Here is a 26,376-nt window from a genome sequence, read left to right on the forward strand (position 1 = left end):
TATTTCAAAAGAGGTTCTTTTACGCCCAGTACAAACAGGTTATTACTTTCTGCTTTGAGTCATACTAATTCACTCGTGGGGCCTTCTCTTGTAACTTGCATATGATACATTATTTAATTCCTGGTGGAACGAACAAATGCAAACAGTTTGGCTTTACAATCTGATATGTGCATGGCAAATGAAAAACCTCAAAATGTGAATATGAACCAGGGAGTTTTTTAAAAAACCTTAATAGCTGTGGATACAAAACTGATAGTTAACGATTTTCATTTTTAACAGCATCGCTATAAATCAGACCTGAACTTCATGAAAGGAGTTGGTTGGATGGCTCTGAGATCTCCGCAGATAGAAAGTGTAAAGAAGGCTGGAGAGCTCATCAGTGAGGTAACTGATAAATCTTTCATGGGATAGCAAGTCTGTAGGAATTGTTTACCATCAAGGCTCCTCGTTACATGACACTTACGAATGTAGCTTATCATTTCCTTTTGATGTGGGAGCCTGTTTATACAAGGTGTAAGTTACCAAGAAGCAGTATGGGAGACGCAAGTCCACTGTGTGACACCTGCTGAATATTTTCCATTCCAAATGAAACACAAGAGTATAGGCAAAACATGTAGGAATAAATAAATGCAGGAAACTCCATTATGAAATTCTAAGCAGGTGGTTATGGAAGTTGTGTAGAAAGATGCAGCACTGACAACCACAATGAAGGGGCATTTGCCTGCTCAGTATCATGCATTAATGGAGAAAAATTATGAGCTGTCAAAAGCGTAGTGTTCAAAAGCTTTTTGCATGTCAATTTTAGTGGGAAGTCTTTAGTGCACGCGCACACATAGACACACTCACAAAAAAGTCCTGTGCCTGATACAAAGGCATCCCCAGTCCCTAGCTGAAAGAGCAACTGAGACTAAAGCAGAACATTGGCTTCAGGAAAGTGTCTTTTATGTTTTACCCCAGTTAACACACTCCTGGAATTGTCATATATCATTAACAGAAACCTCTCCTGTTTTTTTTCCTTTGTTTGTTTTTGTTGTCTCCTGCCCCTCTCAGATAAAGTACCGTCAGAAGCCAGAAAGTCTGAAGTTCACTGCTGTGGCTGACTCTCCAAGTTTGATTCATGCCAAAAACAGCTACCTCCAGTGCAATGACGTAGGTTTCATTCTAATTTATAAGTGACCTTAATTTTGCTGTACCATAATGCATAAAAGAATTGATCTTGACATTGCTTCCAGTATCACCTGCATTCAATGACTTTTGGCCCCACAGAGGCTGTACAAGGCTGGAGGTTCTGAAGACAGGCACAGGTACACCCTGCCTCCCGATCATCCGGATTTCATCCGAGCCCGCCAGAATGCACTCTACATCAGTGATGTAAGTGAACCTTCTCCTCTGGGGAGCTGGCTTGGTAAACTTGTTTAGGAATAAAAACTTTCATGTATGTAGAAGCCAAGTTCTCTGAGCCTGTCCAGAACTAAAAGAAGCCAGAGGCATGAACAGCCTTGTTGCTAGGTTTGGGCTGGGGGAGTCGGGTAAAGTCTGCTAATTTTTCTTTGAGCGTTCATTTAATTTTCTAGGGCAGTAAGCTGTTATTAAGGATTTCAAACCTTCATTATAGATATGATTAGTTACAAATTAAAATCTTTTCTGTTTTGTTTGGGTGAGGGAGGAGGGAGAATCCTCTTTCCTAGACTATGTATTCTACCTTTCTGAAGCTGCAACACTGTGTTGAAATGATCCCTTAGGCGTAGTTGTCATCAATCTGGATGTAACTGAATCAGTGAGTGGAATTAGTTTAAAGAGAATTTGTTTCCACATTATCTCATACAGGGGAACTCAGTCTATTCCTAATGTCCTGTTCCCTGACTAAATAGCTGTTGTCTTTACCTGTAGGGTCAGAATAAGCTTAGTTTGCTAGGAGCTTTGAGATAGGTGAAAGAAACAAGTAGAAATTACATTTTGAAGCAATAGAGGAAAATGTAAAAAGTCATATAATATGTGCAAGGATTACACACAAATGAAAGGTCATCCCTGTTAGCAGGGTGTACAGTGATGCTTATATTGCTTCTGCCCTGGCTGTCTTGCAAGATTTCTGGCATCTTAATTTACTTTCAAATTTATTACCACCTAGCAGTACAGCCACCAGTGAAACAGAAGATTGTCTTAAAATGTGGAGTGGATTTTGTGCTCCTTTTTCCTATGGTCACAAACCCCAGGAGGGGTGAATCAAAGACTTACAGAAAGCAAATGAATAAAATCAGAAGGGGACAGCTGAAAGTGTCAGCTAAGATACCATGGCTGTGTAGTAGATCCTGCAGACTGGAAGCTATTTTAAGAAAGCTACTAATGGAAGAAGAACCAAATCTAGAGCAACTTCTCTTCAGGATGTAAATGTGATTCACAACCTCAAAGTCACATTAGAGCCGGCTGTTATTCCACATGAGTTAATGAAGCCACATGTGGCTGGGGATAGAGATGAGGATCATTTGAAAAGCTTGAAATAACTGGTATTGAAATTAGGATGCCAGGAAACCCAAGACACTGTGAGTGGATGCATCAAAAGAGAGAATAAGGGCAATATCAATGCAATATTGATGTGACTGATGCATCACAGTTTCTAATAGAAATTAAATCACATCAAAAACAACCACATTCAAGTACAAAAGGAAACCCTGGTGGCACTTTTCAGATGAGGCATTTTATCATTATGGTGAATAGAAAAGAAGTTGAAGTGCTATAGAACTGGATCAAAACCTTGGAGATAGTACTGATGACTCTTGATACAAATAAGCCCAGTAGGATAAAACATTTATTATTGCAGTTATGGGACTGCATTTAAGAAACTGCAGGGGGAAATGACTTTTTTGTTCTTTTCTTTTCAACACAGAAATTGTATAAAACATCTTGGGAACAGACAAGGGCATCTGGCTATGATTTTAGGATTGACGCCATCCCATTCCAGACAGCAAAGGCTTCAAGAGAGATTGCTAGTGATGTAAGAATTGTTCTGTTTCAAACACTTCCCAACCCACTTCCCAAGCCACCCCATCCTGCAAAAATGGGTGAAGTCTGACATAAGTGAACATTATTCTGATATGGAAAATTGGTGATCCAATGAAACAAAGTGCTGGTTAAGTGCAAATATTTCCAACTAAAGTCTACCATTAATAATGTCCAATACCAGGCTGTTCTTATGTGCCAAGAGCTTTTCTTGGGAAGAAGACATATTATGATTTAATCAAATAATATAGGTACTAGGCTATGAATAGTTAAAACATGGTCTAGGATAAAGTGGGTTATCTTTGAACACAGAAGACCACAGCTGGCAAGAAAGCTAAAGATGGAGGAGCTTCATTGGTTGAGCTCTGTATTGTGTGTACCCAAGAGTACAACAGTAGGAGGATCTCTGATTACTTTTGAGAGATGAGCATTTTGGGCCCCCTAAGTCTTTCCACTCCTTTAAAAATGAGCACAAAAGTAATTCTTCTAAAGTGTCTTGTTAGATTAGGAGATGTGGTTTGATATCAAACAAACCCTCAGTCTTTGTGCACTACAGGAAACATGATTGATAGCCAGAGGAGGAGAAGTTATTTCATAACAGAATTTGAAGGTAATTTGAATGTGAAAATGAGATTTTCCTCTGTACTTCCTGCAGTACAAATACAGAGAAGCCTTCCTGAGAGACAGAGGCCAGCAGATTGGATTCCTCAGTGCAAATGACGATCCCAAAATCAGACATGTCCTCAGAGTGGGGAAACTCCAGAGCGACCTCCAGTACAGGAATGATTGTGCCCTAAACATGGCACAGTTCCAGAGTCACCTCAACCAGCCAGGATTCCTCCATGCCAAGAGAAGCCAGCAGCTTGCAAGCAATGTTAACTACAGGCAGCCCTTGCACCAATACACTTGTGACCCTGAGCAGCTAAATGTGAAACACGCAAAGCAGGCCTACAAGCTGCAGAGTGATGTAAGTGTGGCTGAGTGACATGGTCCTTCCCTGGGCTGGGGGCTGTCTGTGCAATCTCCTTTGCAAACCTTACCTGCCAACAAGATCACCTTGAAAGAACTAGCCAAAGTCCGCTTGCTAAAAATGAATAATTTCTTTATTATTGACTCTGCTGCTCCTTTATATGCTCTCTGTTGAATACTCAGGGCATGTGATTTGGTTAGAGCTCAACAAAATAATACATCCTGGTGCATGTTTCATTCTCTCAGATAAAATACAAGTCTGACTTGAACTGGCTCAGGGGCATTGGCTGGACTCCCCCAGGCTCTCACAAAGTTGAAATGGCAAGAAGAGCTGCTGAGCTGGCATACCTTCGGGAAATGGGATTGGTGCAGCCTTCTACTCAGTACAGACCTGGAGCTGTAAGTAGAGCAAACCATCTTGTCACAAGTCCCAGCAGCTCTGCTCCTTACCTGCACACATCCTGTCTAATACTTTTGAATGCTCCCTGGAGTCTACAGTTTTCCCTATTGTCTGAACAGGATATGTACACTTTCCTTATGAAGCTTTGTGCCTTAGTGTACATCTTAATTTGAAGGAACCATTGAAGGGAATTCAGCAGTGTCATGTCAGGATGTGTTTTCCCCAACATGTGGATGATGTCAGATCTCCAAGTGTCCTAGTACCTCTGAGGAAAGCAGAAGCAGAGGTAGAAGGGACTCCCCATGCAACTCCCAGTCTCTTTTCCTAATTTCATCAGGAGCCACGTGTTGCGATGTAATTCAGTGTTGCCATGTAATCTCCACTGGCAGCTGTATTGACAGGCTGAGTGTAGGCTCCTGACAGATAATATGTGCTGTGGGAGGCTTTGTGCAAAAGGGCAATGCTCCAGCCTCCTCTGCCTCTGTGCTGCTCAAGGTTAAAGATATTACAAACAGGGATCTTCCAAGCTTGCCTTCTGTCACAGGGATGACTTGTGCAGTGTCCCAGCACAAGAGAGCAGAAACCCATACGGGAATCTCGTAACCCTTACAGTTAGGAACCATTCAGCTACAAGAAAAGAGAAGCACTGCACTTCAAATACTTTGATCATTTAATTGTTAACTTTGGTAAGAAGTCAAACAATAATCCAGACCAAGAGAAACAGTACATATCCATGATTTACATTCCTTACTTTCCATCTGAAAAATTACTCAGGAAATAAGTGAAAACTATGGTTGAGTAATGGAGGCAGTGGGAGCTGCTGTTACTGATAGTAGTAGCAGTATCTTCGTAAGTCAAAGGTATGATAATGACCTGATGGTCCCAGGGAAACCTACAGATGTGCAGTCCATGTGGAACTCAGGTGTTGGCTGGTTTGCTTCTTATTTCAAATTAGAAACTAGGACTTGTGCACATTTTGTCCTTTGGTATATGAGGTATCTGACTTACATGAACAGGTCCATTTTTTGCACTTCTCCACAGCAGAAATTCGTGCTCTGCAGAACAGTGATTTAGATTTTCCTCATTTTTTTGCCAGTTGTGTAATTTTGAATATGAAAATACTGTCATAGAATAATAGTTTAAGCCCTCCCCTATGCACTGGCTGGTTTCACAATTTTTTGGGTTGTGATTTTACAGGACCAGTTGGGGACAGAAGGATCCCAGCAAGTTGGAGTCAATCCTGATGCTTCAGAAATTCTGCAAGTCAAGAGAAGGCAAATGCAGCTTTATCAGAAGTAAACAGAAACATGACATAACATAAATAGATTTTCATCTTGTCCTGCAAATCCTGTAGCTTTTTCAGGTTTATGTGAAACACAATAGATGGCATTTAAGAAATTTGTTTTAAGAGGTAACCAAAACATTGTCATTTATAACTGATATTTTTATTTTTGTGTGGATACTCTGTGATTTATCACTGAATGTATTCCAGATTCTGCTATTTATTTAAAGGTGTAAATGAAAATTAGTACTAGATGACTGGCAGGCTCAGCTTTGTATCATGGATGGTAGAATATGAAATAATTTATAATGAATAAATCAGGTGACTCTTATTCCATATTTGTAATTTTTGGAGATTTTTATGTCCTGGAATATTGGCACCATTGACTAAGAGAGTACAAAAGCACAATTCAGGTGGTTTAAGAGATGAATGAGTCAAAGGCCAGTGGGAGAAAAGTTATCAAGTCAGTGATAACTGAGGCAGGTCTTCTAGCAGGCTCAGGGAATCTGTTCTGGACTATCAGGATGTATCCAGGTCACAATCAGTTCTTCAGGTTTTTTTCAAATCTTCCCAAATAAAAAGTCAGAATTACTCTTTGCAGCTATTGACAGATTAGGTAGCTGCTTAGAGAAGGTTGTAAACCCTGGAATTCAAGTGAGAGTGAGTCACTATTTTAAGACATTGACTCTTCACAAACATGTCTATTCTTTATATCCTCATTTAATACCAATCCCTTGTTTTTCAAATTTCTGTGCAGAATCATTGGGCAAAAGTTACACAATTTGGAAGTTACGTCTTATGAGAACTCTCAAATTATCCAATGGCTTTAGACAGATTTTTTTGTAATAGCATTTAGTACTACTAGCTCTCACTGGTTAAGTACATATAAACCATTGTAGATCTGGAGCATAGCATGTAATTATTCTCTAGTCAGGAATAAAGTGGATAATTCTAGTACTGAAGGTTTGTTTGTTTTTTTCAATCTGAAATGCATCACTAATAAAATTTGTAGTTATTTACCCACAAAATGCTTTTAAAAATAATAGTCCTGACTGATCCTTTCTTCTCAGGAAATTACAATGGCTGAAATCTTGCAAACTCAGCCACATGGTGATTCTTATGTGTGTGAAAAATGGTACTGGCTTTAAGAGCACACACCAATAGCTTTGAGGTGTCAGGGTCCAATGAGGACTGAAAAAACACACCTTAGACAGGAGCATGAGGGGAAGAGGAAATGTCTGGCAGCAACTGAGCTGGGAGAATTTTCACAGCTTGAAAAGCAGATTTAGAAACATATCAGGGCCTTTCATTGTTTGGAGTAGCTTTACTTTCTGATCTGTTCAGCTAAAATATGTGGGCTTATTTCAAAGCCCACAACAGAAAAACTGTCACTGACATTCTAGCTAACACTCTTAAGGCTGTTTTCAAGATGGTGATGTAGGATGCCCCATGGAGGCCATGAGAAAATATCAGCAATATTCTTTGTCAAAGATAAGCCATTTAGGGAATGAATAAAACCAGTAAAACTCTCAATCTTACCATTTGTCATTCCGAAGCTCTCTCCTACTGACGTGACCTTGATGAATACTGAATTACAGCGTTAATCCAACTGGCAAATTTTGTCACCTGGGTATAAACTCCTGGCTTGTTTTTTAGCCCACATCCCTCACCCCAGCTCACAAGGCCATATACGTAGTAGGAGCCATTTGCTACACAAGTCAGTGGGCCTCCAGAGTCTCCCTGAGGAAGGAAAGCACACATGTTCAAAGCATGAAGCAAAAGAGTATCCAAAATCAGAATGCTTCTCTCTCAGCACAAGACTTGGAAGCTGTAATGATGGTTTTTTTTCCTGACAGATGTACCATCAGATGCTGCTTAGCCCATAAGTGGACTTGCAGTTCTGTGACCAGGTCAAATGATACCAGACTTTTTGGCTGTAAATTTTAATTTTTTTCCAGTCTGTGACATAAATCTGACAAGGTCACATGAAATTTCCCAGGTGTGAAAGTACCAGGAATTCAGAGCCTGAACTCAGAAAGATAAAGATGGGATCCCTGGCATTAATGAAAACTCAAGCTGTCTCACACTCCTCAAAATAGCCTTATTCTGAGTTGCTTACTGGAATTTTGTTTGTTTTATTTCTGATTTCTATTGCAAAATATGCTTTACAGTGGTAATTTGCACCCTAGGAAATGTTGTCCAAACTGTTTCCTACCTTTCAATTGTATAAGTATGAACTTGTTTCACATTTGTGTTAGCTGTAATGAAAAGAAACATCAATACTGACTCCCTGCAAGTCTTAGCTCTGATAGTGAAAATCAGATTAGAATTGGCAGTCAAGGTAGAGGCCATAACAAAACTGAGGGAAAAAAAGAGCAAGTTTTCAGGTTATTATGACAAACTGCCTCAGAAGTCTCTTGATTCCACAGATCAGCCTGTAGGTGACAGTGGCAATATTAGCTCTAAGGATGTACAGCTCAAAGTGTACTGCAGAAAGGCTGTTAAAATACACTGATGTGAGAACAGGTACATATGCAGCACATTGCCAAAGTTCTGCACAGCCTGACTCTTTACACAAAAAATTAGTGTTCAAATACAGAAAAAGCCACACACCTGACAAGAATCGATTCCGGGTTTCCGAAGATGTCCTGCACAAAACATGCTATCATCCAGTTTGTCATGATGTATGTTGGGCTCATTGCATTTCCTCTGTGAAATCAGCCTGACATTGGCATCTAACAGCTGATGGGATGGGTCACCTATGGGATGTGCACCAAAAAAATGGAGTCACTTTCTTCTCATTCCTGTCATAATTTGTCTTTTATTCAAAATACAAACTTGCTTGGCAAAAAAATGGGATGGGGGAAGAGAAGGGGGGATGATGCATATTCTAGCCTGGGAAGGAAAGAACTCTCTGGCTGAAATAATAAGTTTCCAATGAGCTGGAGCCTGAAGTTTCACTCAGCACAGAGTTGTTGTCTAAATGAAAGTTAAGTCAGGTATTCAGAATTTGGTTCCAATCAGCTCTCTCTGTGTAATTCTGCTTTTCCAAGGTGCTGGTTGTCTGCAGCTCCCAGAGGTCCCTGTGGGACTTTGAGCTGCTCAGCACTTCTCAGACTGGTTCTATTAGATGCTTTAACATGCAAGCTAATGAAACAGATGAAAACTGAAAATCATACAATATTTAAGGGCAATGATTAATTACAGGGAATCTAAAGACATAACTTGACATCTAAAGGCAATAGCCTTAGTTTCAAAGTACTACATCTGTAGATAATTAAAGGTGGTTTATAAGTTTGGTTCTGCTTGAGTTTCAGGAAATATTCCATTTCTTCAGTGATTTCCTGAAATGCTAATAATAGCTCTGCTCATAGAAGGAGCCATTTAGTTTGAACACGTACAGGGTACTTGATATTCTTTGTTGAGGGGAAAAGCCATAAAATCCCCCTTACCCTTTTAAGAGAGAATTTATTTGGAACTTTAAAAAAAGTCCATTAAATTCTGTTGGTGCATTCTGATCAAATGAACACACTTGTCTCTTGTGGACTTCAATGGGAGTTATGTGAAGGGAGAATTTAGTCCAATGGATTGTATCAGGCTATATCAGTCACTAAGCACTAGGACACCTACAGCAGCCTCAGTGACAGGTTTTCCTTCTGCTGCTTCACAGCAACACATCAATCAGAACATGAGAAAGTGCATTTTTCAGAAAATTGCCATTATCATTTTTTAAGCATAAAAATTTCTCCCCTTAGGATTTACCATGGGCAAGAAAGGTTTTTGGATGGAGCTGGTTGAACTTGAAAAGCTTGGGATTTTTTTTTTTATTTTCAGTACATCTGAGGGTCCAGATGCTGCTTCCAAAAAGCTTTATCTGACCCAATGGGCTGGAAAACCATGTGAAAATTCCTGTCTTTCTTGGTGCTGTCTTGAAACACACAAGCTATATGATAGCCTCTCTTGATACTTCCTTGCTTCTGTAGCTGGCTTCAGATGAAACCATGACATGGAGAGTTGGATGGCAGGCTAAAAAATGCATCAGGCATCTTATTAGAACTCTAACAGGTTTGGTTGATTTAGCAGTTAGAGATTTCTGCTAATGAGTAATTTGCGTGGCATGGTTTAGCTGAATTTATTTTTTAATTCCATGTCTTGGTTTCACCAGTGTCTAGATCTTCATTTGTGTCTGGAAATTGCTACTGACAGTAGCAGCCCACCTTACCACTAGAGTACCCACGAAAATCCAGTTAGCCCACAAGTACCTGTCTCTGTGTCACCCCATCCAGCAATGAAGCAGGAAGTCCCAGCAGGAAGGAAGAAGTCTGGGAGACATGCTATTTTCACATACTTTGTTTCCACTGCACAGTAACCATCAACAGGCTTCAGTCTAAGTAGTGCTGGAGAGGAGATAAACAATAACAAAAATATTTGGAGCTAATTTTGATCCCTAACTATTGTTAGCAGTTGTTACCATGCCAAGCTGCATAAACCCAACATCCCATTTGCCCCCCTATGCTGGACCTGTTCCCATTGCTTGGCTCCTCCTGAGCAGTGACTTCTGCCTGCCCATCACAATTTATATCCCAAGATTCAAACAGGTCTAGGTCAAAATTTGGCCTGATTATTTCCAGAGCATAGCATCAATGAGAATTTTACATTCACTTTGGTGGGAGAGAGGCACTTCAAACAACAAAGGCTGGAGGTGAGCTGTGTGAGTGTCAAATAAAGGATTTACCAATATCATTGTATAGGGCATGACCCGTCTCCTCTCTGTATTTGCCATGTAAAATTACTTCCACTGCATCAAATATTTGCTCATGATCCTCTTTCTTCTTGAGGTTTTGCTTGCCAAGGGCTACTTGGATCTTTTTTTCTGGGTTTCTGGGAAAAAAAAAAAGTCATTTATGTATACAGACATTTTTTATCAGTGGGGGTGCACTTTTAGTGACAGGAACTCAAGATATTTCTTCCTGTTGTAAAGCTTGGCCAGAAGATTTCCTAAAATCATTATAGGAAGGCTTAGATAGGAAAGTAGTGGTATTGGAAAATGCATGTTCTCTTAACTTGTTGCAGTCATGAAATAAAGTGATTTTAAGCTGCAATCAGCTGTAATTAAGCTGATTTTCTTTGCCTTTTAGGGCAGAGTAGCAGCATGCACACAGTCTATTACTGTGGCAGTGATGACGAGGGGCAGCTCATGTAGCCATGGCAGTAGAGTTTCTTGCCATTGTCTGAGCATATTTAAAATCATATGTGTTGAAATTATTTCCAGTGTGTAATTTACCTGTTTCCTAGGGTGGTGGTTTCCAACTGATTCAATACACATGTTGGAGGAAATGTAGTATTTTAAGCTAGCTGACACAGAAAAAATTGAAGCTACACAGACTTTGACTGTTTTGAAGAACTTAATTCTGATGTAATAGGTGATGTTTCTTATGGCCTCCCAATATCTCCTTAGGTTTTCATAGAGTTCTTCTTTTACACATTGCAAAATCTTCCTACTTTCCTCTTTTTTCCCTCTCACGCAACTTTTTTAGCTCATTTTATTTAAGTGGTGCCTAATTTTGTTATTTCAGCAAGCAACATTTTCAAGTATATAAACATTTTTATGCATTTATTAATTTTTTTCTGTCCACGTATGTGTTTTCCTTTCAATTTGACTCCCAGCAATCACTTTGATTGCAAATAATTTGGATACCAAGCTGCCTTCACTAGCACCCTGATTTTAATACATTTGTCTACCCTAATGATAAGACATGCACTTACTCAAGGCAGTGTGCAGCAGTAAGAACCCAGCATGATTTAATTAGCACTCCACCACAGAAATGTTCATTCCCATCTGGAGTCTGTATCTGCAGAGATGCCATCCAGGGATGTTTTCCAGGTGTAGCCTTGGATCCACCATAGATCTTCTTGAGTGACCTACGAACTTCTGGTTGTCCACATGTTTGGAATACTTCAGGGGGGTCTGTAGGGGGTTCTGTCGGGGTCTCTTCAGCTGCATTGGAAGAGACAGCAGATGTATAAATGCAGAGTTAATATCAGACTGGAAGAGTTAAGCAGCAGGGAGTCACCTGCTGCTCCAGACCACCTACGTGCTGCCAAATCACTTGATTCTAATTCTTTACCTGCGCAGAGCGAAACATCACAGTATTCCCAATCCACTTCATTATTTTTCCTGATGTAGCACCAGGGTTTTTCATCCTCATCAGGATTCCTGAAGGGAACAGTTGAGAGACTCAGCCAGCAGGAATGGGGAAATCTCTATGAAACTAGTGAAGGAGCTGAGGATTCCTAGGGAGAAGCTTCATGTTCCCATATGGGAGATGAACAAAAGATAATATTTCATAAGATTGATAAAGAAGATGCCTGAGCGAGGCATACAGTACTGCCATATAACTATTGCCATACCTATTCCCTATCTTAGCCATAAGAAAAATGTGAGACTGGTTCAAAACAAAGAGGGCAGCTTCTGGAAGCCTCATATCAGCATGGTTAGAGAAGGTATCTCTAACATACTGGTGTTTTATGGGCAGGTGGTCTCTAAAAAGATGTGAGATCTTAACACCATTAATTTATCAAATTAATGAGCAGTTTGTCCTCAAGGATCTCTTTGATACAGACCTCTACAGCTGCTTCTTCAAAATATTACCTGCAGAAGTTGTGTTCACCAATTCCATATGAGTCAGCATCCTCCATAAAGGCATTAAAAGGATGGTCCAAGAGATGGTGGGAATTCCAGTGCAGGCAGGTCCTGCCATTTTCTGCTTGGTTCACTCTACCTCTATAAGTAGAGGAGTCCTCTTCATAACAATCATTTGGTCCTGTAGAAAGACAATAACTGAAATGAAATTATGAAAATTACTTTTGTGTTGTTCCTTGCTCAAAGTGGTTCCTTTTCCTTCCCTTCCTTGTCCTGCATTCATTTTATGGAGGATCAGAAGTACCTACTGGGCCAAGTAATTATGTTCCTTATTGTGCACAGAAATTAGAAAAATGTCCCAACATCTGTCCATCTTCTACCTTGATTGATTTAAATGTCACCCATCAGAAGCAGTCCCCTCAGCCTGGGGAGTCACAGGCAACTGGGGAGGCATCTTCACTACATCAGATTTTGAATGTTTAAGGAAATCCCGACATTTCTTCTCTGAGGACCTCTGGACCTCACTAACTATGTACCAGTGAGACCTTGCCAAAGCACACTTAGAAAACACCAAGATGGGAACTCTTTCAAGCCCCTTTGCCAGCAGTAGCAGCAGAAGTCAGCCTCTTCCTCTGACCCTCTCTCCAAGGTCCCTGGTGCCCCAGTGTAGTCAGGCCCTTGGAACAGTGACAGGAAGTCACCACAGGATGCTACAGGAATAGCATCAGATAGTCTGGCTGCAGGGGGAGGCCAGCCCCTGGCTCTCTGGAGGTTCACCCATCCCCCAGAGGGACTGTGACATACCAATCTCACAGAATCTCCCTCTGAAAGGTTCAGGGCACTTGCAGGTGAATTTTGATCTGTATCTGTTCCGTATGCAGGTGCCTCCATTTTTGCAAGGGTTTGGGCTGCACTGTTTGGATGCTGTCAATGTGGAAAACACAGAACAGCCTTGTCAATGTGCTGAACACTACACAGACACTCACATCATGCCCAGTGGAAGCTGGGGAGAACTCCCACTCAGCCTGTTGGCTTTGAGTTCTCATGAAATCTTGTAAAACACATATCTCTGAGGGTTTTACCAGTGACTGAACCACCACCCTGCAAATCAAGCATAACTCATCACTGGCCAGTGGGTGATTTCCCACTGCAGACTGGCCATGGTGCTGTCCCCACCACAATTTGTGCCCAGCTGAGTGCTCACCGCGCTGGCAGGAGGGTCTCTTGTAAGGAGGCTTGCAGCTGCACTTAAAATAAGGTGGGGTTAATATTACCAGGCAGTCACCAAAGTGGCAGTTCTTCTCCAGACACATGTCCTCCACTGTGGAAAACACACATAAAGTACATCATCAGCATTTGTGTGGGCACAGGAGCTGTGCCCTTGCAGGGATCATAGGAAGATGCCTTCCCTTGATGCTCTAAGGAAGCTTTCATTTGGCAGATGAGTCTCACTTGGAGTCTCACTTCTTGTTCAGAGCATCTATGGCAAAAAATCTGTGCTACCAATGAGCGGCTCCCCACTGCCCACCTTGCAGGGCATAGAGGAGCACTCCCTGCACTCCTGCAGTTTATTTCACTGGATGCTCTTTAGACAGACTTTGGTCTGGATGAGGTCCTAAGAACTGTGGACATGACTGCTCTGGGCTGTCAGAACACCCAGCTCAGCAAACAGCGGGTTTATAAAGTTGCAACAGTAGCATTACCTACCAAAATGAGGAGTGTAGGTTAGCAAAAGCGCCATTACCTTTTTCACATGTAGTCCCACCGTATGGCTTGGGACAGTGACAGCTGAAGTCACTTCCCTTGGCTTCACACGTACCACCATTCTTGCAGGGGTTGGAGTAGCATGAGTCTGTAGAGGTAAGGATGGAGATCTTTCAGCATCTCAACCTTCACCACCTGCTTTTTCTTCTTGTGTTTTGTGGTTGCCAGAGTCTGTCTTCCTTGGCACAGCATCCTCTGTAACAAGTGCTGTGCTTGTGCATCAACCCAGCACCCACAGGAGTGGTATGAGTTGCTGCAGAGTTTATTCCAAGCTGCAGTGGCTCATAGCTTTGGGTCTGGAGATCCTCTACTCCCCTAATACAGAGTTGTAATGGGGCAAGTCCCTTCCTTTGATCAGAGACAGATTTGTCTCCGTGGCATTGCCTCTGGCTGTCTGCCTTCATGGACTGAGTCTGGATGGGATTTGGCAATGTCCTGTTTGGAACACAGTATTAATCTCCCCTGGAAGAGCCATCCACTACCATTAGACTCTACCATACCTCTGGGTGGCTCTGGCTCAAGGGAGCTGGCACCTGCTGAAAGTCACTTGTGTGCTGCTTCTTACACTGTGCTCAACATCTCCACTGCAGTCCAGGCTGCCAGGAGCAATTGGTATTGGAAACAGCCCAAAGTCAGCTCTGCTGCTTTGTACCAGGGGATAACTTGGAGAGTGTTACAGACAACTTCCCTCCCTATCCTTTTGAGTCCCCTGAGCAATCTCTAGGATCCTTTCCTGTTCTCCTGAAGTTTGGCAAAACAAAAAATGAAAAGGAAATAAAACCCCTGCAACTGATAAAAGAAGAAAAAGAAAAAAAAAAAAGCAAAAGAAACCTGCTCTACATTTGGTTCCCAGCATAAATACAGAACATATATCCCATGAAAACAGCAATTACATCTTACAGTGTCTATAGACAAATAAGCCTGTGCTTTTTTGTAGTAGCAATCAGAAATGTTCTGCATGATCAGAATCCATCCTGTGAAACCTGGAGATAAAACACAGGATCCTTACAAGAGAAATACAAAGAAGAACACTGCAAACGATTCTCCTAACTCATCCCTTTGATGCAGGCATTTTGAGAGCAGGCTAGCAGCCAGGCCTGCCACACTCATGCTTCAAGCACAGGGTTAGGATTTTACCCCTTCCTTGCCTTCCTGCCCACCCCTGACAAGTACCTCTCATGTAATCGAAGTCACCTAAAGATATCTCCATCCAGCTAAATTCCTCTGAGAGCTCCTGCTGGAGGTTGGTGTCCTGCTTTGCTTCTGTGTAGTAGTAGTTCTCATAGTCATCAGTCTCATCTGCAGGGAGGGGTGAAAAGAGAGTGAAACAGAGGATTAAAACTGGAACAGGAATTAAAACTGGAAGGAGACAAGTTGTGAAAGAAGTTATTCCTGAGATGAACAGTACTTTTCCCTTTCAACTGAAAGGGATGTCAGAGGGTTTAGTGACCATCTTGAGGACCAAAGATGCTGTTCAGCTCTTCCTCGGCACAGGCAGAGCTCACCTAGTGCTCAGCATGGCCACTCTGAGCACAGCTGGCCCCAGTGCTGCCCTCGAGGATGCTCCTGAGGGGCACTGGGGCTCTGGCTGTCCAGTTGGCTCCTGTCTGACAGCCAGGATGCCCCAGAGGGAATGCAGGCCAGGGCTCTCCAGGCAAAGGCATAAGGAGTGTGGTACCACAGCCAGGGCTGACAACGAGGCTGGTACCAGCACAAAAAGAGATTTAGGCTCCTATAAGAAGAAGGGATTTTCTTTGTCCAACTGCTTTGCTGACTATCACCACTGCTGCAGAGAAGGAGGCAGGGCCTTCCCCAGCATGGAGGCCCTGCTGTGTGGGGGGACACAGAGTCCCATCCCGAGAGCAACTGGGGGAACAGAGTCATCCACCTGCACGAGTTTGTGACTTCTCACCCACAAAACAGCCTTGGAGCAGCGAGGGCCTGGCACTGCAGCCATCTGCTGTCTGAGGAGCCCATCCCTGCCTCAGCAGCCGCGGCCTACAGGGGCCGGAGCCCTCATGGAGCCTGCAGGGAGCGCGGCTCTGCCAACCACACAGGGGGTGTTTGATTAAAGTGGACTGGCGGCTCCTGCCACAGGTACAGCTCTTGCCAGTGGAAGCCACTCCAGTGTTTCAAAGACAAGCTATGGTAATGAGCAAAGCTAAGCTACGTACAGAGACATTTTAAAAAGCTCTCCCCTAGGGCCGGACCGATGGCCCCATGGATAATGCTCTGCCTTGAACTGATTATCGACTGCATTATCTTAGTTTTCTCTCCTCATTCATTCACTTGCAGCCTTTATCTTTATTCTTTCTTTGCTTCTGAAAAAAAGAAAGAAATTCCACGTTTGTACAATGGGTGTTTTATATTTCATATTAAAATAGAACCGTCTTTTTTTCTTCTCTTTTTTTTTTCTACATGCCAACTCTCGTTTCTCACAAAAAAAAAAAAAATAGAGGAAAGTTTCACCTCATTTATTGCTATGTCAAGTCAAGACTCCTTTTCCTCAGCTCATTATTTCCACAGGAGCCGAGTCTCGACTATGTGCAAGTGTTGCAGAAGTGTACGCCTTGCTGAGGAACAGAAGGATCTTGCTGAAAGATAAGGACATTGTCTACACTGAAAAAAATTAAAATTAATGTGATGTAGTTAAGGAAGAAAAACAAAAAGGAAGTTTTGCCTGAAATGCAGCCTCCAAGTTCACTTTGTTGGAGAGGAGATTTTGCAAACGACTTGAGGTTGAGGGAACTGTCTGAAGTAGTCTGATTTTGTATCCCCTGTTCATTTTCAGAATCTTAGAGGGGCATGCTGGCTTTTATTCCACAGATGCTGTCTGAAGGATGGGGTATCCTTTTTTATGGAAAAATATACCTGCTTAAAGTTATGAAGGATGAACAGGGGAGCGATGGCTGCAAAAGGCGGACTGCAAACATGCCAGCATGCATTACAGAGGACTCTCCTGAGTCAACAGAGGAAAAATTAGTGCCCTGAATGAGGGCAAATAGCTAAGCCCATTGTAGAGTCATCTACTCTGGTTTTTAAGCCAACTGCTCTGTGTGTGTTGCTAAGAAATGACATTATTGTCAGTTGATTTTTGTTTGGCATGGTTTCTCAGCAACAGATTAATCATTTATTAAGAACACTTATGTAATTACTTGACAGGTTATGAATGATTTTTAAGTTCAGCTCTTCTGTAAACAAGATGGCCAATATGTAATTCACGAGGTTTGGGGGCCCAATACCCCATGTGCACTGATGGGGCAGTTTTGGGAGAGGCTATAGCACACCTGCTGAGTTTGGCACCCAGCAGCCCTTGAAGAGGGCAGCTTCAGGTAGCCAGAGCTGAGGTAAAGCAGGCAACCCTGAGCAACTCCCTCAAGGGCTGGCAATTACCATTCCAAGAAATTTAATGGCCAAGGCATGGAGTTCAGGGTGCATGTGGAAAGGGCTCAGAAGACATCAGCAAAGCCTTTTGGGTACCCTGTTTCCCATGTGGGTATGGGAGTCAGGAAGCTGAGGCTACTACCTAGGAGATCAGCCAAGGTGATGTAAGAGTGCAACAGATCTGAGAAAATGACCAGCATCCCTGCTTTCCCCATTGCTATCCCTCTTCATGAAACTGAGAAAAAGACATAGCTCCTACAGGTCACGTAAGTGATGTTTCCCATCTCCCAGCTGCTCCATGTCATCTCCAGCTGCATGAAGCAGTGAAAAACAAAGACCAGAAAACACTCACTGGGGCATATGATGTCAAACTAAGAGATGTCTTCTTATTTATCACTGTTTTGACACTAAATAACTATTTGGCTTCCACATCTCTTATTTAAGAAGTGCTCCCATTCCAAATTTTTAAATTATTCATAACAAGCCATAGGTTTAGTAAAACAAAAACAACACTTTTTTTTATCTGAGCACATAATTAAAGCACAAAGTCTGATACACTGGTTGATTTAAACATATTACTAAATCAGAGTGTTCGTTCTTTGTAAGTGCTGGAAAACCTTAACATGCTTAAAAAAGCAGTGATCTGACATTTGTCACTGAAATGTGACTATTACATGAAATTAAATTAGACATCCTGCATGCAAATTTTCAAAGAATAACTTTCCTCTGTGTAGTACAAAAAATCCCCCCATAATTGATAGATAGAGATTGACTTTTAAAGCTTCAAATCAGCTTTGAGGTCTGGGTGATCTTTTAAACTGTGCAAGCTTTCATCTGCAGTTTTTCACATTGCCAAGAGCTGTCAATCAAGCGATGGATTTCTGATCAATATCCCCTTGTTCATTAGCTGACACGGGCTCTCTGTTACGGAGAGAACAGATACCCCAACGCCGACAGTCACACTGGTTTCAAAACCTTCCCTGGATCAAGTGATGACTAATGTTCCAAGTGGGAAAGTGATGCATTAGGATGCCATCGGGTGACCTGAATTGCGAGGTAACTTTGTTGGACTGCAGTTGTCAAGATGAGTGATGTGCAGAGTTAAAGCCTATTGCCAACACACATCAAGAGTGCCAGAAAGTACCCAGCATTTATTCAAGCTCTCTGAACCTCTGGAGGCTGACTGAAATCTGGCCTAATTTAAGCAGGATGAGTTTTTCTACCACCCTCCTAAATACTTTTTGTCCCCAGCTCTGAGATTATTGCAGTGTTATTTTTATGAGGCTGAAATCCTGACTGTATTTTAAATAATGAGATATTCCCCATTTACTTCTGCAGAGATGAGACCTCACAGTATTTCCTCCCTTCCAAGCAGGCTGTGTCTGGGAGTAGCTGCAGCTTCAGAAAGAAGGGAGACCAGCTAACAACAAAGCCAGAAAGCCTTTAAAATAGTTTTGTGGCTGTTACTTAAAAGCAGTTTTGCAGCACTTTTTTCCTCAGAGGGATGGATGCGGGGTGAAGGGGAATCATGATGGCTTGAGGAGTGGAAACTTTAAGGGGGATGGGGAATAGGAGATTGTAGGAACAGTGGGGGGACAGATGTAAGGACCATACACCATAAGGCAGGGAATGAGTTAAGAAATTGTTAAAGAGATAAGCTACCATCAAAAGGCAGATCAACCAGTTTGCACAAGGCTGTGTATACCCTGAATCAAGTGCATGACTGTGGCCAAATATTTGCAGAACCCGAATAATGAGCTCAGACATAAAAATTATTTGGAAATTTGTTTTCTACGCACAGGTTATTAGAAAAGCAACATTGATTTGGGCACTGCTGTATGAGAGATAAGATTTCTGGTTTGACCTGAAAGCCCAAATACCACTGGACTGAACAGGATTGCAGATGAATAATGAGTGCATACTAAAATCCACCATATTTTTGTGCAGGAAAATCAGCAAAATGATTGTAATATTTAAGTAGATACGCATTATAAACTCAGCCATTGAAATCAAGAGAAGGAAGAGCAAGGCTTACCTGCAAAAATACTAAACTTATCAATAAAACCATAATCTTCTACGTGGCCCACATAGACTGTGAAAGGATATACAAATCCTCACACATCCTACACATCCTCACACAATATTCATCACAGCTTTTCCCTTATCAACATCTTAATGCGACACAGCCTTTCACGATTTTTACTTGCACGGGCTTGTTTCTGAATCTTCTAGCACTTGGGACAAAGCCTTGCAGTTCCACAGTAAGTTGCATGCTGCAGGAGAAAGTCAGCCTTCATTTATTTGACCTCCAGTTTTGATCCCCAGCTGTGCTCTTTGTTCATCCTTCTATGAGGTTTGCAGCCCAGCACCATGACCTCTCCTCCAGACCATGGGCCACTCTCACCTACTGGTCCCCAAAGCACATGAAGGCAGAGAAAAGTCATGGTTTGGGGCAGAATTGAGAGTTGCAGGTGTGGTCCAGGAGAACCCTGGGATCAGCTGTATGTTGGTAGCGCTGCTGTGTCTCTGTTTTTGTTTCCAGTGTGTCAGACACACTCCTGGCTGGGACATGATGCGCTGTTGTCTCCTGCAGCACACGTGGAGGTCTGAAAGCACTCACCATATTACTTGTCCAAAGTCAAACAGACTTTCTACTTGATCACAGACCATATTTTAAGCACAGCAAGGCTCTCCATGAAGTTAAAATAATTCAGCACTGGGCACTGGGGAAGGGTCTTGATGAACCAGGTTGCCAGCCTCTCAGTTTTGTGGCAGGCAGAAGTTGAAATTATGAAACTGAAACCACTTACCTTCCATCGTGTTGGCCCAGAGGGAAGAATGGGAAGCCTGCATGAGATAATAAAGGTCAGAGAGTAATTTTCTGGTTAAAACAGAAGCCACCACAGAGCTTTGCTTACAGTTCAAAGTTCTGTTTGCCCCTAATGCTGGATATCCAGATAAGGCTGCCTCCCCCCCCCGCCCCACGCACTTTGGAGCTAACCGACCTAGATTTTTAGAGCTCTTTGAAAAGGGTAACAAAATGTCAACAACCCACGGAAGAGGTCTGCCTTTTCCAAGCATACAGCCTAAGCTGCTGGGCTGGTCTGATTTGGGGCAGACCTGACCTGAATGGGTGAAGTTGTCTCTTTGCTTATGAGGTGGTGGCACACTGGTTATTTGTCCAACTTCTCTGAGCTGCTGACGGAGGCCACGCTCCAGCTGGCTGCCAAAGCTGGAGGCTGGGAGGTGCCTGGGCATGGCAGAGTGGATGTTGGACAGTGCAGCACGGCCCAGGACCTTACACCTGGTGCACCCAGTGGGACCTGGACCCCTGAGCTGGAAGGCTGTTAACAATCTTTGGATGTAGGAGAATATTTCTGACACTCTCCAGGAGGAAATGCCATGTGTCCCACCTCCAACGTGGGGCTCCAGCCTTTCCTGTTTGGCTCATGATCAAGGGCAAGCAACAAAAGGGAACAGAAGAAGAAGGAAAACAGCACTTAGCCTTTGAAGAGTGTGAGTGAGGTTTGTCTGAAAGGAAAGGCACTGACTCTACACCAGGACACATCCCCAGCGTGACAATTTCCGTTTGCTTTCCCTCTTACTCTAAATCCTAGCTGAGGACAGGATTACCTGCCTGCAGTGAGGATACACATCCTAACAGTGGGTGTGAAGGAGATTTGAAGCTGCTATTCTTCATCCTTCACATAATTTTAGGGAATAAAATGCATTTCCAAACAATTTAACACACATATAAAGACAGCATACACATGCAATTATTATGTGCACCTATGCATTGCTACAGATACAATGAAGTGTAAATATATGCCCTGTTTAGTCACACATTATACATTGAAGAAAGACATTCTCAGATAATGCTAGTTAAGACTAAGAACAAATTAATCAGAAGCAATGAATAAGAAACAGGACAAAATTAAAAGCTCAGAATTCACATTTATGAATATTTTCTGGAATATATAAATGAGCTTTTGCTTCAGGCACCTTTTCATCCCTCTTGTGTTTGAGCCAGGGAGAAACTCCAGTTCTCCCCTTCCCCACTGACTTTAATGAGAGCAATGTCCCCTGAACCACTCAGCAGAGCCCCTTCCCAGGTGCATTTGAGCCACACACATACAGAACTAAATCCTTTGCAGCTGGAAGGACACACATCCTCACACAATTGCCCCTCCTGAATGAGTGTGGAGATGATGGTAAATGAGAAGGCTGTAAAAGCTCTGTCCTTGGTGTATATGCTTCCTGAGTGCAGGTACAGCATTTGTCAGATCCTTTGCCAGACCCCAATGGAGAGCACATAAAGCAAAGGTCTAATTGCTCCATTTACAATTAGTGATAGCATTCATCCATAAACACAGACCAAAACAAACCCTGCAAGTGTAGTCCTCTCTTTTGGAGGAACAGATGAAACAAAGAACAAGGAAGCAGCACTGGGAGCAGGATGATGCAAGACACACTCCATCTTGCTCTCCAGCTCTCTGTGCTGCCCTGCTGTGGCATTTGCCTTATGGGGTTGGAAAGGGTTTGGCTCTGAAAGGTTTGACTGAGTGAGTTTGCCCCTGAACTGGAGGCAGCCCTTGGCACTCCAGGGAATGCTGGAGGGTTTTCAGCCCAGACTGAGTGAGGTGCACCAGGCTGTTCTGTGCCTCAGTTTCCCCAGCTGTAGGGTGGAGATGACAGTCTCACAATGCTCATACCCCAAGGAAATAGGAAAGATGAGAGATGCAGCATTGTGCTACACTACTTTCTTTCCCAGCTATTCACCTGCTGCTCTGTCCAAACATGGGTAGAGCTGACCACAGAAAGGCAGCTACCCTAAACTCCCTCTTGCAATAAAGTGATGCCCTTAACAATGTACAGGTTTACAGTATCATCCTTCAGAGCAGGCAATGGCTTGGTGGCTGGTGACTGAGTCTCAGATTTTGAGTCCTGCTTTTGGATGAAAGCAGTCTGCTGCCACAATATAAATATTACTGGGAACAAAGGCTTCTGGAGCACTCAGCATAGAGTCCAGGAGTTAAACACAATCTTTACTGAAAGATCTCCTTTTGTGCTGCAGCTCTCCCTCCTCGTGTGCCCGTCACAAGCTGCAGCAGCAGAGCCACAGGGGACAAAACCTCTGGCAGAGCTGACTTCTCAGCATGGAGAGTTTTCTCCTCTGTCCTGGGGTCTCCTGGACCACGCACCAGCCCACACTGGTTTTGAAGAAATTTCACCCCTGCTAGCCAGGAGAGGGCCAAATTTTAGCTTTTTGACTCATGGCCTGAAGCTTGCCATGGTGGTGTGCAGCAGAGGAGGAGGAAGAGCTCACTCCTTCCCTCCTGTGTGCTGGAGCTCTCCCCTTCATCCACCCTCCAGGAGAGGATGTGGGATGCAGGATGGGGGATGCAGGATGTTAGAGATGGATACAGAAGAAGGCTGTCAGGAGGGGTGCAGAGGGTGGGGGTCCGGGAGGGGGCTGCAGGAGGGAGGCAGGCAGGGCCAGAGAAGGCAGGGCCTCCTGCCTGCAGTGCCGTATTGCTCGTGGCCAGCAGAGGAGGATCTTGTCCTTCCGACGAGGTGCAACACTGAGCCCAAGGAGGAGCAGGATTTGAACAAAAGGAAGGGGGGCGGGGGGAGAAGAAATTAGACCGTGGGCTGGTTTCACCAAACGGTCTCCTTGCTGCAGCTCGACACCGATACTTTGTGTGCTCTCTCAAGAGGGAATAAAATCACTGGATTCTGTTCATAGCAGTTCTGCAGTGATGAGGGACAGAGCTGGAAGAATTTGCAGAGAGCAATTTTAAATTTTACTACTTCAGGCTCATAAAACCCTACCAAAAAAAACCCACCCAAAAAACAAAAACAAAAACAAAAAGCCCAAACACAAAACCCCCCAAACAGTAAAAAGAAAAAAAAGAAGGGACATTTTACATGGGTACAGTGCACTGCTGACTATGGAGCCAACTACATTTATAGGTCTCCTAGAAAAAAATTGTGAAATTCAAAATATCCTAATTTCGCCTGACCTTTGTTGTATTTTGTCACTGTAAAGATTAGTACTTCACTAAAAGTTCATTTCTTCAAAAAGAGCCTTCAAAATTTTGCTAAATAGATTTTTGTACTAATTACATTGCACATACATGATACATGCAATTTTTCCATTTCAACTCCTTAAGAAAGAAAGACTAATGAAATGTAATAGATTCAAACAGGAATGACAGAACCATGAGCTTTCTTTATCTCAGGATGGAATCCTATGGCTCTTTCTCAGACAAAAATGTCCAGTTAATCTCTAGCAATTCTTTCTGAACAGACCCAGGAAGATTTGGCCCCAAATTCAAGGGAAGTTATTTATGGCTGCCAGGGCCATTCTCCAATTGAACTGTTTATTGTGTCCTGGGTTACATTGTTACGTCTTATGACAGTAAAAATGAATCACTAAAACACAAAAGCAGGTGGAGAAGGAGAGCAAAAAGGTGACAACCCAGGGTTATGCTGTGAATTTACATCTGTGCAAAACAGACTTCCAGAGAAAACAGTGAAATCACTCAAGCTTGCATGACAGAGTAGCAAGAGAGACAAAATTAGCTCTATACATACACAGACACTGCAACGAAGCACTAGAGGAATTCCAGTATGAAACTGCATTGGTAGGATTTGGCTTATTCACTCAATTGCATTAAGTCCTGCAAATTCTCTTGCAACTTGTCAAGAACTGGCCTCTGTGGCAGAAAAACAAAGATCATGCTTTCATTTGTTCATCTGTGCAGTCACAGCTTTGCAGCCAAGAAGGAGGTGGGATGGGGTTGAACTGGAGCATGAAGATGGATATTTGATCAACTTCCATCCACAAGTGACACAAGCCATGAAGAAGCCACGAGGGCAGACACAGCTACTGCCTTCTCGTAGTGAACCCCTTGATCCTGCTGACAGCTCTCAGTAGGAACCTTTGTCTGGGCTGCTTGCCAAAGGAGGAGGGAATCGACAGTTCTGATGCTCTTACAATCGGCCAGATTTTTGCCTGCAACCATCTTGGGTAGTGACAGTCTTTGAACTTCAAGGGAAAGTGGCTTTTCCAGCAATGACATTGTATTTCTCAGCCAAGGCCATGGTTGCAGGATAATGAAAGCAGGGCATATTATCATCTGGAGCACACATGCAACACATGTTGTGTTTTTAGCCTGGGAAACCAATCTCTGAAAGGATTCCACCAAAACCTCTGAGTTCTTCACTTCTAACAAGACATCTCCTGCCTCCACAGTGAACTGCAATTTGTGCATCAGAGTAAATGGTGTGTTCCTTATCAACCAGTCCCAGAGTACCCAGAGAAGTTCACACTTAATATCTTTATTTTGCTGATTATTTAGTGGTGAACCTTTCCCATGGTAGCTACTCATACAAAACCCACAGGGTTTCAAAAAAAAAGCAAGACCCTTCAGAGGCACCGCTGAAACCAGCTTGGTCCTCTGCTCAGGAGTTACCTGCTCCCGTTTTCCAAGAGATCAAAGTTTCCAAATTAATCTTTGCTCTGTAAGTGGTGGCCTGGTAGCAGCTGGATATTTTCAAAGCTCACTGGTGATTGAAGTGCACTCGCACTCCCAGGTGAAAAATGGGGTCAGCCTCGGATGCCACAGCACAGGGAAGCTACAAAATGTGTTTCAGGGGGCTGCAGGAGCCAGCTAGTCACACTAACAGAGTGCCTGTGCTATCAAACACTCCTGCAGCCAGTCCTAGGAATGCAGGTTATACTGCTAGACTTAAAGCTTATGCAAAGTCATTAAGTCCCTTTAGTTACACGGGATATCAACCTGCACGCTGCAGGGCATAAGCTGATTGCCTTGGGGGGTCAGCGAGGAACGCTTCCCTCTCAGAGCACCGTGCAAAATTAGCTGGGGGCGCTCCCAGGGCTTTGTTGCTTTCCTGCTGCATCAGGCAAATTTAGGAGAGCACTGCAGAAGGGCATTAGACCTGATGGGCCACAAATCCAGGAGGGCTTGGCAGCATTCCCTTCTCTTCACAGCGATCAGCACAGCGCAGTGATCAGCACGTGAAGGCCTGCGTGCACGGTGCAGCCCTGCAGCGAGGGTGAGGGAAGCAGCAGTGCGGGGTTACAACAGGAATGGATCCCTTGGGGGTTAGAAAAAGATGTCAGACAGAGTTGACTTTGGAACACCCTAAAATGTTGGTCTCCAAGTGCCTGAGGCAAGGAAAGACCTGCACTGCTGGCAACAGCATCCTCTTTCTGTGGGCCAAGAGCTCTGCATAGGCCCTTATGATAAGGGTTTCTTTTTTTACAATTGTTTGATCTTAATGTGATACTTTTATCCTTCCCTTTCCACTACTAAGTGCACTTGGTTATTGGATTGGGCAAGGCTTGTGATTTCAAAACACTTTCTATCACAGCTAAGTGGGCATCAATTTTTTGAAGTCCCAAAATATTCAGTGAAGAGCCACCTCTGCTACTCTGACCTTTGCAAGTCTTCCTCCCCACTGCCAGGGTTGGTGAGCTTGCAGGGATATCTGATACAAGGAAAAGGCCTGATCTGAACACCTGTAGATTTAAAAAAAACTTTTGTTCCTGCAAACATGTGCTGAATCACTTTAGAGCACTGTTAAGTGGGAGCTGCATGCTGGTGTCACTGGAATGTTGTGGGATCCAACTTCCTATTGTCCTGTTCCAGACTTCTCTAGCCCAACTCAGCACAACATTTAAGCATGGCATTTAAATCTGAGTGCGTTCCAGAAAAGTTGTTTCAGTACAAGTCTGGATAACTGAGGATACACATCTCAGTTGCAGCAGAGTTCTTTGGCTTTCTCTTTGACTAATTAAGGAATACTTAACAATACAATACTTTGATGGCAGGCAGATTTCTACTACAGTATCTTGCTGAGCAGGAGTGGAATGAAAAGCAGGGGTAAAAAACCCCAACCCAAGAAGAC

General features: G+C 43.1%; 2 protein-coding genes across 2 annotated transcripts in view; one reads left to right on the top strand and one right to left on the bottom strand.

Annotated features, from left to right (window-relative positions):
* NRAP (nebulin related anchoring protein) overlaps positions 1 to 6,572 on the top strand; it is a 47,466-nt gene extending 40,894 nt beyond the window's left edge. The window contains exons 36-42 of the mRNA XM_054637258.2: positions 280 to 384; positions 1,051 to 1,149; positions 1,267 to 1,371; positions 2,885 to 2,992; positions 3,653 to 3,964; positions 4,213 to 4,365; positions 5,564 to 6,572. Coding sequence (XP_054493233.2) covers positions 280 to 384; positions 1,051 to 1,149; positions 1,267 to 1,371; positions 2,885 to 2,992; positions 3,653 to 3,964; positions 4,213 to 4,365; positions 5,564 to 5,665 — 984 coding nt within the window. The 3' untranslated portion in view covers positions 5,666 to 6,572. The remainder of the gene's footprint in view (positions 1 to 279; positions 385 to 1,050; positions 1,150 to 1,266; positions 1,372 to 2,884; positions 2,993 to 3,652; positions 3,965 to 4,212; positions 4,366 to 5,563) is intronic.
* A 639-nt stretch (positions 6,573 to 7,211) lies between these two features.
* HABP2 (hyaluronan binding protein 2) lies at positions 7,212 to 20,697 on the bottom strand. Its single transcript, XM_077183563.1, has 13 exons — positions 20,560 to 20,697; positions 20,250 to 20,286; positions 15,229 to 15,354; positions 14,036 to 14,143; positions 13,496 to 13,612; positions 13,096 to 13,215; positions 12,301 to 12,472; positions 11,777 to 11,865; positions 11,415 to 11,646; positions 10,384 to 10,529; positions 9,911 to 10,045; positions 8,262 to 8,407; positions 7,212 to 7,388 (listed from the first exon to the last, which is right to left on the bottom strand). Exons 1-13 carry the CDS (start codon positions 20,695 to 20,697, stop codon positions 7,212 to 7,214), a joined length of 1,743 nt encoding a protein of 580 aa, XP_077039678.1.
* Positions 20,698 to 26,376: the final 5,679 nt, after the last annotated feature.

Source organism: Agelaius phoeniceus, chromosome 9 (assembly GCF_051311805.1).
Source record: "Agelaius phoeniceus isolate bAgePho1 chromosome 9, bAgePho1.hap1, whole genome shotgun sequence".
Taxonomy (NCBI): Eukaryota; Metazoa; Chordata; class Aves; order Passeriformes; family Icteridae; genus Agelaius; species Agelaius phoeniceus.

What these genes read in the sequence shown, in the direction of transcription:
- HABP2 (XM_077183563.1), bottom strand. Translation starts at nt 20,697, where the DNA reads ATGCCCAGGCACCTCCCAGCCTCCAGCTTTGGCAGCCAGCTGGAGCGT. An exon ending in TGATGTTTCGCTCTGCGCAG is followed by an intron (nt 11,647 to 11,776) that starts GTAAAGAATTAG and finishes CTTCCAATGCAG; the next exon opens with CTGAAGAGACCCCGACAGAA. An exon ending in ACTGCTGCACACTGCCTTGA is followed by an intron (nt 10,530 to 11,414) that starts GTAAGTGCATGT and finishes TTTTTTTCCCAG; the next exon opens with AAACCCAGAAAAAAAGATCC.